This window comes from Bos indicus, chromosome 22 (assembly GCF_029378745.1).
Source record: "Bos indicus isolate NIAB-ARS_2022 breed Sahiwal x Tharparkar chromosome 22, NIAB-ARS_B.indTharparkar_mat_pri_1.0, whole genome shotgun sequence".
Taxonomy (NCBI): Eukaryota; Metazoa; Chordata; class Mammalia; order Artiodactyla; family Bovidae; genus Bos; species Bos indicus.
In genome coordinates this window covers 34,989,853-35,004,999 of record NC_091781.1, presented here as the reverse complement: position 1 = coordinate 35,004,999, position 15,147 = coordinate 34,989,853, and the positions used below count along the sequence as shown (strand labels likewise).

Below are 15,147 nucleotides of genomic sequence, written 5' to 3'. Positions count from 1 at the left end.
CTTACATGCACTCTTGTGTAGAATTATTGCTGTGTTTATTACCAGTGGAATCCATGGTGAATTCTAGCAGATTCCCCCCCTCTACATCTGCATCTTTGATGGTAGTTGGGTTTACTGCTGCTCACTTATTAGTGCCCTGGGTCTTAACAGCCTTATTCAAACAAAACATCTTAAATGGAGGCATTAAAAAGGTCACAACAGTGAGCCATTTTTGTAACTTTTGGTGCAATAAAATGGGTATGTTGTGTTTTGGAATACAAGACCTCTGAGTGCAGCTATTCATTTTCTTCATCTATAAAACATTTTAGAATAACAGCTTACATCTGTTTAGGGTTTAAAATTCCACGTTTTGAAGAGACATCATTGTTTTGAAACTGCAAACCAGACCTGGGGAGGGAACTCGCTTTCTGACTGGCCCATGTTCTGTAGTAGTTGGGAGTGTTTGTTTTAGCTGTGGAGCCATATTTGCTGGCAGTACTACTGTAACATGTGTGGAACACATTTTCATTATTTCTTCATATTGTAAATGACAAGACACATTCAGTATGAATTTGACTTGAAGAATGTTTGAAACATTTTCACACATCAGGAGTTTATCTTATGAGGGATATTTCGTTATCAGAAGTCAAAAACACATTTAATTATTCAAGCATTTACAGTGCATTTAATTACCTGAGATTGTCAGTTAATCTTGTTTTAAAGTTGGGATTTACTGTCGGCTGACTTTTTGAAATAAATACTTTGTGGAATAGTTTTGGCCATTTCAAATGTGTGATTTCAAAATTCTTTAAATTGAAGTAACAAATTAATGAATAACTCTTACTAGAGAAAAATGGGCAAAATGTCCATCTGTAGTATTCAAAATCTGGTATTATTATTTATTTTTTATCATTCTTTATTTTTATTTGTTTATTGTTTTTTACTTTACAATATTGTATTGGTTTTGCCATACAAAGTGCTAATAACATACAATGTAGTTTTATGGGTTAATTTTAATCAGGAAGTGAGGAAAGCTAGCAGTCTGCTACTGCTGCTAAGTTGCTTCAGTCGTGTCCGACTCTGTGCGACCCCATAGACGGCAGCCCACCAGGCTCCCCTGTCCCTGGGATTCTCTAGGCAAGAATACTGGAGTGTGTTGCCATTTCCTTCTCCAATGCATGAAAGTGAAAAGTGAAAGTGAAGTTGCTCATTCGTGTCCGACTCTTAGCAACCCCATGGACTGCAGCCTACCAGGCTCCTCTGTCCATGGGATTTTCCAGGCAAGAGTACTGGAGTGGGGTGCCATCACCTTCTCCTAAGCTAGCATGGACCATTGCAATAAGTTATAAGGTTTTTTTCATCTTATAACTGTGACATAGGTACATTCTTGTTAAAGTATAATGTATTTACATTTGGGAAGAAACAGCACAAAGAAGAAAATTAAAATCATCTATAATCCCACTTTTCATACTGTTCATGGAGTTCTCAAGGCAAGAATACTGAAGTGGTTTGTCATTCATGAGAAGGGGGCGATAGAGAATGAGATGGTTGGATGGTATCACGGACTCAATGGACATGAGTGTGAGCAAGCTGTCAGATAGTCATGGACAGAGAAGCCTGGTGTGCCGCAGTTCACGGGGGTCACAGAATCAGACAAGACTTAGCAACTGAACCAAAACAATAATCCCACTAACTGTTAGTCCTCTTTGGCATTTTGTTACATATTATAAATTTTAAAAAATGGTGGTCCAGTGGTTTGGACTCAACACTTCCACTGCAGGGGGCCCAGGTTTGATTCCTGGTTGGGGAATTGAGATCCTGCAAGTGTGCAGTACAGCCGAAAAAAGAAAAAGAAAACTACAGTCAGTTTCTTTGCGTTTTGATAATTTAATTGAAAATACAGCATTCTAGAGCCAGAATGGACAGTGTCAGATGCTTTCATGGTTTGGTAACAAAAACTCAACTAAATTTATCTCCTATTATGGTACTTTGATGTACAGGATGGGGTGCTGCTTAATGATGAAGATGACAGACTTCTCTGAGACTCTTAGTTTGTCAACTTAGTTTAGTGACATAGGCTTTTTTATTTTTATTGTTTTCCTCACTGCCATTTCCTGCCTGAACGGAAGGCCGAATTTCTTTCTGTGGACACTGTCAACTCCAGGGCCATTATTTCTTCAAGCAGAGAAAGAAGCTGATGCTAGACTCTTAATTTCTCATTAAATATAAATATTTTAGAAATAAGTTAGCACTCTTAATTCATAAGATAAATACTCATTAATCCCTTCAACACTGTGGTCTATGCACACACACACACACACACACACACACACACACACACCCACCCACCCACCCACACCCACCCACCCACACACCCATCCCTGTGCTTATTGTTACTGGTCAGAGTCCACATTTACTCTTCACTGGCAACTGACCTGGATACAGAGCAGCAGTACTGGGGCCATAGTCTGCTTGAGCAGAATCATCTCTTTCTCAGGACCAGTACACAGTGCTTGGAGATTACCTAGGCTACTGGGGAGGTCCCCTGGAGTTCAGGTATTTTTATTTTAGGAATTATGAAGGTGGGGTCCTTTTTTTAGAATTTTAGAAGATTTAGTTAAAAGCGCATGGATTATACTGGGGGTGAATTTATATGCAGATAAATCCAGTTTGGGTGTCTTTTAGGTAGACTGGTAGTCAGATGGTCTGGGCTTCTTCTTAACTCTTCGTCTTCAGGCATGTTAAACAGCATCTCTGAAGCTCCATCCCTCATCTGTAAAATGGGGATGGTAATGATACCTATCTCACAGGATTGTTGTGAGGAGTGAAGTAAGAACTATGAAGTGCTGATGGACACAGTTCCTGGCATGTGAAACATGCTTGGGAACAATTCTAGCTTAGCAATACACATGTGATTGTAACTCTTTAAGTGCCATGCTTGTCTTCATGCTAGAGATGACTCTTGCCCCTGACGAAGCTTGAGACTAAATCAGGCTCTCAGGCCGCCTCTGTCTGCTCCTGTCTGCGCAGAGCCTCACTCATCCAGCACGGAGAAGCGTTGCTTCCTTCCCACGCCTGGGCTCTGGCCTCGGATCCCTCTTCTCAGCTTCCCCCTACAAGTGGCTCTGCCTGCCTCCTCTTCCCTCTCTGCTGCGCTGGCCCTCCATCCACCTGTCTCAGCTCTGCTTTCCTTCCTTCCGCCCCCTCCGTCCCTTCTCTCTCCCTCCTCCTCTTTTCCTCTCTCACCTTTCTTCTTTCCTGCTCTCCCCTCCTTTCCTCCACCCCTCCTCTGTCCTGCCTCACCCCCATTCTCTTTCCCCCTTGCAGTTTCTCTCCAACCCTGACACCTGGCCTGCTGAGGAGTAGACAGCTAGAACTCTAAAGCAGAAAAATGTAACATCTTTAAAGCTTTATTACCTGTGATGGAAAATATTTATTTTCTCATTTATTTTTCGGTTGCCAGTCTCTTCATATTGCATTCCTATTTCAGTTTTAAGAGGGCATAACAGCATAATTTTATATCCCTTGTGCTTAAAAAGTCAGTAGATTATACAAGCAGTTACTGTTTAATTCTATACTTAAAAATTTGTTTAATGGTATTTTTTTATGTATATAAATTTAAAATGAAATAATGTTTCTGAATAATAATTATAAGTTCATATAGTCATGCTAAGCAAATTGATCTTTCTGGCCTAATTTATTCGGGTTTCCCTTTTTTTCTCTTCAGATTCCTTTCTCATTGGTCCAGTTTCCCTTGTGGGAGTCCTTAAAAGTAAGTTCCCTGATCTTCATATATAATTGCTGTCTAATTATAATAAATACCCACTAGTTTCAGCGTGGAATACTGGAATATAATATTGATTATTGATTTAAAACTCAAAATTATTGAGTTGGAAGCATTTTGTGAGCGGGATTTACATGCCAGTAAACTTGTTTTAAGCTTGTTTAGGTATCTGTGGTATATGGGAAAGAAGCATATGGTAGGCATAACTGAAATCCTGAGATGTTTAGGAAAACTTGACTCTGCTGTGTGTTGTAGCTCCTTTTCTCCCCAGTTGAAGTTTATTTCAGTTCGCTGTGTGTGTAGAGGTTAAGGAGTGACAGTGAGGGTAAATGGAAAAGGAAGGAAAGCCCGGCTCTGGATATTTATAGGCCTCGGAGGCCACGACCTCCCCCCCACATCTAGCGGTGGGCTGGAGGGGGCGCAGCAGGGGCCCTGGCTTCTTCAGGGCCCTTCCGTCTTCCCTGCTCACCAGGCTGAGGAACCCTCACTGGGGAGGAGCAGATGCAGGGAGTCAGCCGTGAGGAATGTCACGCAAGGTTTAAAAAAACCAACTAAATGAATGTGTGAAAGCCATTATTCAAAACATGAAGGGATGTTGTATTTGTTTTTCATCTGCTGCTGCAGTGATTTTGAAACTTGTGGGCCATGCTGTGACTTGTGTGGTTGTTTGCCAGCATTTTAAAGATAACAGTAAAAAAGAAAACAACATCTTATGAGGTGGGTTAATAAATCTTATTTTGTCAAACTTCAGGGTTGTGTGCACATATATGCACACATCTGTGGCCTGGGTTGCAATGTGAAATGTATTTCTTACTGTGGATAATGATCAAAAAAGTTTGAAAGCTCTTGTGCAAATGAAAATGGTTTATAAATGATCAAACTGTAAAATGGCAAAGTACCTAGCTAGGTAGGCATTTGGTAAAACAAAAAATAAAGGAATAAGTCTCATTATTGTATAGCATTAATAATCATGGCACGCTCAAAGAAAATGTGTTTGGAAGCGAAACAGTTATTTGGACTCTGAAAAATAGTCTGTTAAGGTTATACACTAAGGATAATAAAATGAGACAAAACCTTACTCATAAAAAATAAGCTTTTCAGTATTTAGTATTGAGAAATACTTCTTAGAAGCGATCTGATTTTTAAGGATAATGCAGTTCGTTTAACGCTGGTTTTGGGGTCTTTCATGGTTGTTTAGTTTGTTTTTGCTTTTACTGTTTTCTGTGTGGCACACGGGGAAAATGAATTTCTCTGGCAGTGTTTCCAGGCGTGATGTAACAGCCATCCAATGAGAAGGTCACATTCCATAAGCATAACAGCTCTCTTTTTTTGTGTGTGACAAAAGAACAACGAAGCAACAGCTGTCCCGAAAACAAGACTCACTTTATTAGTGTCTCAGTAACCAGCATTCACGTGGCTTCTGCACACTCGCTGACGTCCCCAGGCCCGGTTTCTGCATAGGAATGTTTGAGGCCCAAAGAGGGAAAAAGCGTGGGGCTCATTTCTTTTCAGTACTCAGGGCATTTGTAGTATGGTAACTAGTTAAGAAATGTCTAGAATTTTTCAGAGTAATAATAGATGCCAATGTTGGGCTTTAATACTTTTCTTTGAGCCAGTGTTCAGATGCTAAGGTTCTTTTTTTCAAGTCAGATGTATTAAGGTATAATCTTCATATGGGAAACCTCTGTAAGTGTACATTTTTATAGGTTTTTGGCAAATACTGAGTACCACCCTAAACATGATATAGAATATCTGTAGGTTTCTCTTTTCCAGAATCTCATATAAATAGAATCACACACTGTGTAGTATTTTGTGCTTAGCTTCTTTCATTTAACATGATGCTTTTGAGATTCCTTTCTGTTTCATCCCGACTTGTGGTTCGCTCCTCCTCGACACTGAGTGTGTCCTGTGTGCATACACTGTAATTCGCTTAGCCAGTTACTAGTTGATCCACCTGAGTTGTTCTCAGCTTTTGATGATCATGGATGAAGCTGCTGTATATATTTGCCTAAGGATATTTTTGTATGGACATATGTTTTTGTTTCTCTTGGTTAAGTACTGAGAAGTGTGGTTGCTGGATCTTATGGAGAATATAAGTTTAAGTTATTAAGAAGCTGTCACAGTGTTTTCCAAAGTAGCTGTCCCGTTTTTCTAATAATGGATGAGAGTTCCTGTAGCTTTCCATCCATGTCCTTGCTTATTATTAAAGTTTAGCCTTTCTGATAGTTGTGTACTGGTATCTTTATGGCAGGTTTTTTGTTTGTGTTTGTTTTTGATTTTTGCCACACCGCTCTGCGTGCAGGATCTTAATTTCCAGACTAGGGATAGAATCCGTGCCTCTGTAGTGGAAGTGCAGAGCCCTGCCCTCGGGACTGGTGGGGAATTCCTCGTTGTAGTTTTTGTTTGGGTTGGGTGGGTCTTCGTTGCGGCGCGCGGACTTTTCTCTGGTTGTGGTGAGCGGGGCCGCTCCTCGTTGCGATGCAAGGGCTTCTCACCATGGTGGTTTCTCTTGTGGAAGCGCAGGCTCTGGGTGCACCAACTTGAGTAGTTGTGGTACACGGCTTAGCTGCTCCCTGGCATGTGTGATCTTCTCAGATCAGGGATTGAACCCGTGTTCCCCGTGTTGGTGGACGGATTCTTATCTACTGTACCACCAGGGCAGTTCACTCGTTGCAGTTTTGATTTGCATTTTTCTCAGGGCTAGATAATGTTGAGATCTTCTCATATAAATTTTTTTTAACATACATATAATGTGAAATCACAGTGCTTTGTAAAAGGTAATTTTGGGCATTCTTTTATTTTTGTATTTATGATTTTCATCAAGTAAAACTTGCTTCTGCAGCCATGGAGACACTGTATTATATGCAGGAGTTTCTTTCTGTTATGTTTAGGGAGAAATACGCTCAGGAAGATTTTTCTCAGCAAGGACTTTGGCACATTGTGTGCACATTATGCTGTAAAGTAGTGGGAATCTGGAGATAGAGTCTAGCCACCACCACCTTAAACTTATTCTGCCTAAAATTGATGGAATCACCTTCTAAAATCACTTCCTTCTATTTCCTTGATTTCTGTTAATCATACTGCTATTCTCCTGACCCCTTAGTCTCAAATCCCAGATTAAATCTGATTCTCGGTTTCTGTATCACTCACCAAGTTGTGTTCACTAAGATTTTTTGGAACCTGTGGTATCCTTTGTTTTTATCAGATTCTTACTAATTTGTGCCTAAACTAAGTTAACAGTCTGATCTATTCTACACACTGCATTTGTGTGATCGTCCTTAAACATCTTTTTGAAGTTCCCAGGAATGTGTAACTTTCTAAAACTCTAAAACATGAAGTTGTTGGATATCCACATTGTGTTCTTAATTGGTTTTTACAGCTCCCTTCCCCAATAGTTTTTTTTTTTTTTTTGGCTCTTCCTCCCTTCCTTCCTTTCCTTCTAACCAGAATAGGCTCCTTACTGCCCCTTTTCTTTGGCTACTCTCTGAAATGCCTTTTCACAGATCAAATGCAAATGCATCTTTAAAGCCAGCTCAGTTTTTTTTCTCCTGCCTGAAGTCTTCCAACCCAGATCCTGAAGCTTTATCCGTGTGTCTAACATCTGTCTGTATTGCTGACTGGCGTTTAATTGTGTGCTGTGTTGTGTATAAAACGTCTTAGAGGTGAGCCGTGGCGCCTTCTTATAAGGCCCAGTTCCATCCACAGATAGAAAAGTGACTGATGCCATTAGGGTACATGTGTGGCCTGCCTCCTGTGAGCTCGACACTGTGCCCTTTCACGGTGGTTCAAGATGACTGAGGTGTGACTGATGCCTGTGAGGAGCTGTAGTCTGTCCGAGAAGTGCACACTCACAGATAACTCCATGGTCAGGTGTCTATGATCGACACCCACCAAAGGCAGTGTGGGGGTCAGCCCTTCTGACTCCCCGAATCATATCACTACACTACCTCGTTTCTGAGATTTTCTTTCTTTTTTTATAGTACACATACTTACAAAAAAGATTTAGATGAAAGAGTAGACAACATAAAGATGGATTTCCCTGGTGGTCCAGTGGTTAAGACCTCCCCTTCCAATGCAAGGGATGCAGGTTTGATCCCTGGTCGGCGAGCTAAGATCCCACGTGCCTTGCGGCCAAAAAAACAGAACATAAAGCAGAAGCAGTGCTGTAAGAAATTTAATAAAGACTTAAAAAAAGAAAAAAAACAACCATAAAGAGAAGGGGAGGTAAAGAGGCTCAATCATTGTATATAGAATACCCGCACAAATAATTTTCCTATAAGGTTTATGTTGACTTTGGAACTTTCTGGCAGCCCAACAGGAAGAGAAGTGAGTTAGATGACCTGGTTCTATTACCCAGCAAATGACCAAAGCATGCTACTTTACCTTGTTTCTTGGCTTTGGGTGCCATATCGGTGTGGATAACTTGCACGTTGAGAGCTCTGTCATGGACCTCCCACTCTGAGTTACAGCCTCACGTGACCAGTGTCCTCAGTCACATCCTTGTCAAGGTGTCTCAGGGGAAGCGGTTCAGAGCACAACTCTTGGTTTGTATTCCCCTTTTCCCCAGCCTGTTCCTTCCCAGATGTCCCCTACTCAGTAAAATAGCACAGATGTCTGTTCCTTGCCAAAGCAGAAACTTGAGAATGACTCCGTGGGTCTCTCTTTCCGTCATCATCCAGCCCAGCACCAACCCCGCTGTTGGGACTTAAGCCTCTAACTCACCTCCTGTCTGAACTGCTGCGTTGGACTCTCTGAGGGTCTCCCTGATGGTGTTGTTGCTTTTCTAAAATATCCTCTCTTCACGACAGCCAGAATGATCTTTTACAGAAATAGATCTTACCACTCTGTGCTAAAAGCCTCCAGTGACAACTCTTTGAAAGAAGAGTAAAATGCAGAGTTTCAGCTGTGGTTGACAGGGTCACACGTCATCTGGGCCCCCTGCCTCACTGACCTTCCCACAGCACCTGCCTGCCGTGCGCCCCACCCGCAGCCCCTCTGGCATCCCTCTGTTCTGTCTGGCTTGCCAGGCCGCTCCTTACCAGAGGGCCTTTAAGTGTGTTGTGCCTTTGCCAGAAGTGTTCGTTACTCATTCTCCTCTTTGTTATGGGTGCCTACTGTGTGCCTGGGGCCTGGGGCCGTAGTGATCCGGAGGGTTGACAGAAATCCCTTCCCTCCTCATTCTGGCTCTTTCGCTGGGCTTTCTTGGTGTCCAAATCCTTCTCGTTTCCTAGGTCTTAGATCATGTCACCACAGAGAGGCTTTCCTTCCCTGTCCACCCGTCTTTAAAGTAGGACTTTACCATCTTGCCTGCTCAGTAAACACAGCATCTGTTTATTTCCTTCCTGGCATTTTAATAATTTGTTTATAAGTTATGTTAAACAATAAGTTTATAAGTTTTAATAGTTATGCACGTATTGTCACTTGAATTCTTGTAAGAAGCACGTTGTGTGTTGAATAGATGTTATATGCCGGGGTGGGCATTGTGCTAAGCAGTATACTATATATTCCTTAGCCTCTTACTCACATGACATACAGCTCAGGGGGACAGGGCTTGTCGTCATCCCCACTAACACAGAGAAACCAGGTCTCAGAGATTGTGTTTCATCTCCCACATCTGTCCTTGGTTTTCTGCCCAGCACCCTTTCACCATGTTAGTGTTGTTTCTATTACTACAATTACTGGTAGTCATTAATAGTCACAGTAATTAACATTTCTCATAGTTAGAGTGTGCCCGGCACTGTGATAGCCACTTTCCATGGATTGTTGCTCGGTGGCGCAGTGTCTGACTCTTTGCGACCCCATGGACCGCAGCACGCCAGGCTTTCCTGTCCTTCAGGACATGAGTTTGCTCAAACTCAAGTCCATTGAATCGGTGATGCCAGCCAAACATCTCATCCTCTGTCAACCCCTTTTCCTCCTGCCTTCAATCTTTCCCAGCATCAGGTCTTTTCTACTGAGTCAGCTCTTTGCATCAGGTGGCCAGAATATTGGAGCTTCAGCATCAGTCCTTCCCGTGAATAGTCACGATTGATTTCCTTTAGGATTGACTAGTTTGACCTCCTTGCTGTCCAGGGGACTCTCAAGAGTCTTTTCTAGCACCATGATGAATTTTGACATATTTTTCTATCTATGAAACTTTGTAAGGAAAAAAATGAGTATATTCATTGCCCTCTCAAAATTTATTTATGTTTCTCTGAAACCTCTTCCCACTTTTATTTTACCTTTGCCCCATGGGCAGCAAACACTGATCTTCTCTGTGTCACTAGAGATTAGTTTTCTTTTTCTAGAATTTTATAAAAATGGGATTGTATAGTATATAACTTTTTTCCTGGCTCTGTCGCATGGCTTGTGGGATGTGAAAGCATCAGTTCTTTGTCACTCAGCTTTCTTTATGGTCCAACTCCCACATCCATACATGATTACTGGAAAAACTGTAGCTTTGACTATACAAACCTTTGTCAGCCAAGTGATGTCTCTGCTTTTTAATATGCTGTCTAGGTTGGTCATAGCTTTTCTTCCAAGGAGCCAAGTGTCTTTTAATTTCATGGCTGCAGTCACTGTCCACAGTGATTTTGGAGCCCAGGAAAATAAAGTCTATCCCAGTTTCCATTGTTTCCACATCTGTTTGCCATGAATTGATGGGACCAGATGCCATGATCTTTGTTTTTTGAATGTTGAGTTTTAAGCCAGATTTTTCACTCTTCTCTTTCACCCTCATCAAGAGGCTCTTTAATTCCTCTTCACTTTCTGCCATAAGGGTGGTGCCATCTGCATATTTGACTATGCATATCTGATTCTGTGGATTATCTCTTATAAATCTTCATGGCAGTTCTCTGAGGTGGGTGCTGTTCTTGTGTGCTTAGGCTCTTGAGCTTAGTCACTCAGTTGTGTATGATTCTTTGCCACTAAATGTAGCCCCCGCCAGGCTCCTCTGTCCATGGGAATTGTCCAGGCAAGGATACTGGAGTGGGTTGTCATACCCTCCTCCAGGGGATCTTCCCAACCCAGGGATCAAACCCAGGTCTCCCACATTGCAGGCATGAACCACCAGGGAAACCCAAGAATACTGGAGTGGATAGCCCTATCCCTTCTCCAGGGGATCTTCCCAACCCAGGGATCAAACCAGGGTCTCCTGCATTGCAGGCGGATTCTTTACCGACTGAGCTACCAGGAAAGGCCTTTGGGTGCTGTTACCGTCTTCATTTCATAGATGTGGAAACTGAAGGAGAGTTTGAGTGCCTTGACCAAGGCCTCAGTAGTACTCAAGTGTTAAGGGCTACATCCGGGATTTGAACCCAGACTGGCTGGTTCCAGAATTGGTGTCCTTTAAAAATTTTTTGATTGGAATGTAGTTGCTTTACAGAGTTGTGTTAGTTTCTGCTGTACAGCAAGGGGAACCAGCTGTGTGTTTACATATGTCCCTTGCTTTTTGAATTTCCTTCCCATTTAGGTCGCCACAGAACATTGAGTGAAGTTCCCCTGTGCTGTACAGCAGGTTCTCTCGTTAGTTATCTGTTTGGGACATGGTGGTGTATATATGTCATTCCCAGTCTCACAATTCATCCCACCCCATCTTTCACCACTTGGTGTTCACACATTTGTTCTCTACATCTGTGTCTCTCTTTCTGCTTTGCAGAAACACCTGTACCGTTTTCTAGATCCTACCTGTATGCATTAATATATGATATTTGTCTTTCTATTTCTGACTTCACTGTGTAGGACAGCCTCTAGGTCCATCTACATCTCTGCAGATGGCACAGTTTTGTTCCTTTTTATGGCCGAGTAATATTCCGAGTTGATGTTCTTAATCATTTTACACATAATTCTGCACATAGTGCATGAGGTCTTTAATATGTTGTTGCTGTTTCATAGGTTCAGAAGTTGAGGTTGTATTATTAAATCAGCTTATTTCAGGTGTTTCTACAAATTGTGTTGATTGTTTGCCTTGATGATATAAATATGGCTACCATATTTCTTAAACCAGTACCACCAGCACCCACAGCATTCCTGGTTATGCTGTACTTGGGCAAGGGTTTAATGGTGTTCATTCAGGAAAGACTCAGCTCTCAGAGACTGACGTGGGGTGAGGCGGGGCACAGATGGTTTATGGGGATGAGTAGAGCCAGACCACATGTTTCCATGAGCTTGTGTTTAACTCTGCATTTTGCAGGAAGAAACTTTGTCTGCTGATCATTTATGTTTATATTCTTTATAGTTATGTCTTTTACACAGCAGGTGTTCACAGCTATTTACTAATTGTTTGGAGGTTAGCATTCTTTTTCAGGGTCAGTGCAAAGTTGGATAGCTGTATACATACATGAACTGTTTTATTTATAATTAGTTTCTTTTAGAAGTACAATCAGAGCCCTAATGTACAGATGTACTCTTACTGAACCCACGGATTGTGAAGGGATATGATAAAATGTCGTGTAAGAACGTCCGATTCGTTCTGGTGTCTGAGTATGTGAGTGCAGCGTAGAGGATTGCAGTAGAGGATTGCTAACAATGTAGAGGATTGTTAACAATGTAGAGGATTGCTAACAATGTAGAGGATTGCAGTAGAGGATTGCTAACAATGTAGAGGATTGCTAACAATGCTGTCAGGTCTGAGTAGTTGTGCTGCTAGCAGCAAGGTGTTACCGAGTTGCAACTCAGTAACTGGAGGAAGCGCAAGCTTTAACTCAGATGCAACATTTGAAGCAACCTGAAAATAAACTCAGTTTGTTTATGTGAGATTTTTCACATTATGCTACTGATTTTCTAAGATGAAATTATAGCTTTGCAGTAAAAATCAGGGGCCATTGAATTATCATTTCCGTTATACTACAGTGTATAAAATAGTACATTTTATGTCTTGTAAATAGACAGTACTTTATAAAAACTACATTTTTATTCAGATTTATAGGTAATAACTTGTTTATTGTCATTGATTCGTATTTTAACAATAGTTAAATGTGTATTGTCAGCCCACCCTCAAGATTCTTCCACACCTTGAGTAATACGAACGGAATGCCAGTAAAGTAAAGGGTGCTCGTGCTCAGGGGCCACGGCCCCATCTCATGTCGGTGTTCAGTCACCCAGTCGTGTCTGACTCTGGTGACCCCGTGGACTGCAGCACACCAGGCTTCCCCGTCCTCCACTGCCTCCTGGAGCTGGCTTAGCCTCATGTCCGTGAGTCGGCGATGCCATCCAACCATCTCGCCCTCTGTTGTCCCCTTCTCCTCCTGCCCTCAGTTTCATGAGGCTGGACAATCTGGTGTCTGCACAGACATGCTTGATCAGAACGTAGATTCCTGTAAAGGTTGAGAAGGGAATGATAACAGTAAAAAGATCCTGTATGATTTTACCACATTTTTGAGAAGGGAATGATAACAGTAAAAAGATCCTGTATGATTTTACCACACTAAACTTGCTCCCTAAATTAAATACAGCATGCCAACATGGAAAGAAACACTTGCAAATAAGAGCGAAGTATTTTGTGTCCAGATCACCAACAAAGTCAGGGTTGCCGATTAGGGTTTTTAGTAAAATCACCATGTCCCCTTCAGTGTCAAGTAGATTCTTAACCACTGGACCACCAGAGAAGTCCCTATATAATAGAAACTGGAAACAGGAGTTTGAATTTTGATAAATAAGCAAACACCAAGCAAAGTATGGCTGCTTGGTTTTTTAAAAGTCTTATTTAGGTTCATTTATTTAGGTTCCCAAGCTTTGTCACCTCATTTGAGACACCATCACTGTGGTTTTCATATTTGGGCCCCCTCTCTGCGCTTTTATAGGAGTCATCATTAGACCTCAGTGGCAATGGAAATACTTATGTTTAGAAATTATGGCAATTAAAAATTTTGATGTTGAGGTCTTTAAAAAAAATTCTCCATTATAAACCCATATTATTTAACTAAATTTTATTGACATCAAACTATAATAACTTGCATATTGTAGCTTCTCTAGACGGTGAGCTGTGTATCAAGGAAGCTTACAAATATTGTTTATATGCTGTTCTGTCTAGAAGACACATGGCTCTGAGGGAACCAGAACAACCAGGCTGAGCTCCCCCACTTTCTGTCTGACCTCAGGCAACTTACTTGACATTGGTTTGCACTGCCCCGCACCTGTGTTTATGGATAATAATACACACCTTTCAAAATTAAATGAGAAATGTGAAATCTTTGCATAGTTTCTAGGTACTCAGGAAGTGGCCAGTAATACTGTCAATCACAGTCATTCATACTGTTGGCAGACACTACAGTTTTACTCTTAAAGTATTCAAAGTTCATAAACAATAATGCTGCACTTCCTGCGAGTAATCTTTCCTGTCCTTCCAGTCAGTTTTTTGTCGCTCATGACCCTCTAGTTCCTCCATAACAAATAAGTAATTTCAAAATGCTTTAATAATTCATTTATAGTACTTTTTACCAGCCAGGTTCTTGTCATTATTCTTGTAGCTTAATGAATTTAAAGTTGCTCTCAGATGAATAATTTGTAAACACCACTTACCTTTTTTTGGGTAGAGATTTATTTACTCATTTTTTGGCTGTGCTAGGTCTTCGTTACTGCACAGGCTTTTCTCTAGTTGCGGCAAGTGGAGGCTGCCCTCAAGTTGGGATGCGTGGGCTTCTCATTGTGGGGACTTCTCTTGCTGTGAATCACGGGCTCTAGAGCACACAGGCTTCAGCAGTTGTGACTCCGGGGCTTTGGAGCACAGGCTCAATAGTTGGGATGCACGGGCTTAGTTGCTCCATGGCACGTGCAGTCTTCCCGGACCAGGGCTTGAATCCGTGTCTCCTGCGTTGGCAGGTGGATTCTTTACCACTAAGTCAGCAGGGAAGCCCCCACAGCACTTTTCTCTCTAGCTTAGTGTCAGTATTCTTTTTCTGAAGTTTTATATTCAGGCAATTCTTTATTTAAAAAAAATCACACATATTAAACTTTTTTTCAAATGTTTTTTTATTATGGTAAAATTCACATAATAGAAAACACACTACATTAACCTTGTTTAGCTGTACAGTTCAGTGGCACTTAAGTACATTCACATTGTTGCACAACTCTCATTGTCCATCTCCTGAATTTTTCATCTTCCTAACCTGAAGCTGTCCCATTAATTACTAACTCCTGTTCCCCACCCCCCACCCCTCTCCCCAGCATCTGTGAGTGTATTCCTGGCTATGAATTTGACTATTCTAGGTACCTCATGTAAGTGGAATCAAACAGTATTTGTCTGCACCTGATGTATATTGGTGGAGAAGGCAATGGCACCCCACTCCAGTACTCTTGCCTGGAGAATCCCATGGACGGAGGAGCCTGGTAGGCTGCAGTCCATTGGGTTGCTAGGAGTCAGACACGACTGAGCGACTTCACTTCCACTTTTCACTTTCATGCATTGG

General features: G+C 41.6%; 1 protein-coding gene across 8 annotated transcripts in view; it reads left to right on the top strand.

The window, feature by feature from the left end:
- SLC25A26 (solute carrier family 25 member 26) overlaps positions 1-15,147 on the top strand; it is a 154,767-nt gene that overhangs the window by 109,304 nt on the left and 30,316 nt on the right. For 7 of the 8 annotated variants that reach the window (XM_070776349.1, XM_070776347.1, XM_070776348.1 and 4 more), the window contains one exon: positions 3,707-3,751. The exons of the other annotated variant lie outside the window; for it this stretch is intronic. In XM_070776349.1, the coding sequence (XP_070632450.1) occupies positions 3,707-3,751 (45 nt within the window). The remainder of the gene's footprint in view (positions 1-3,706; positions 3,752-15,147) is intronic. 8 annotated transcript variants of the gene reach the window in all.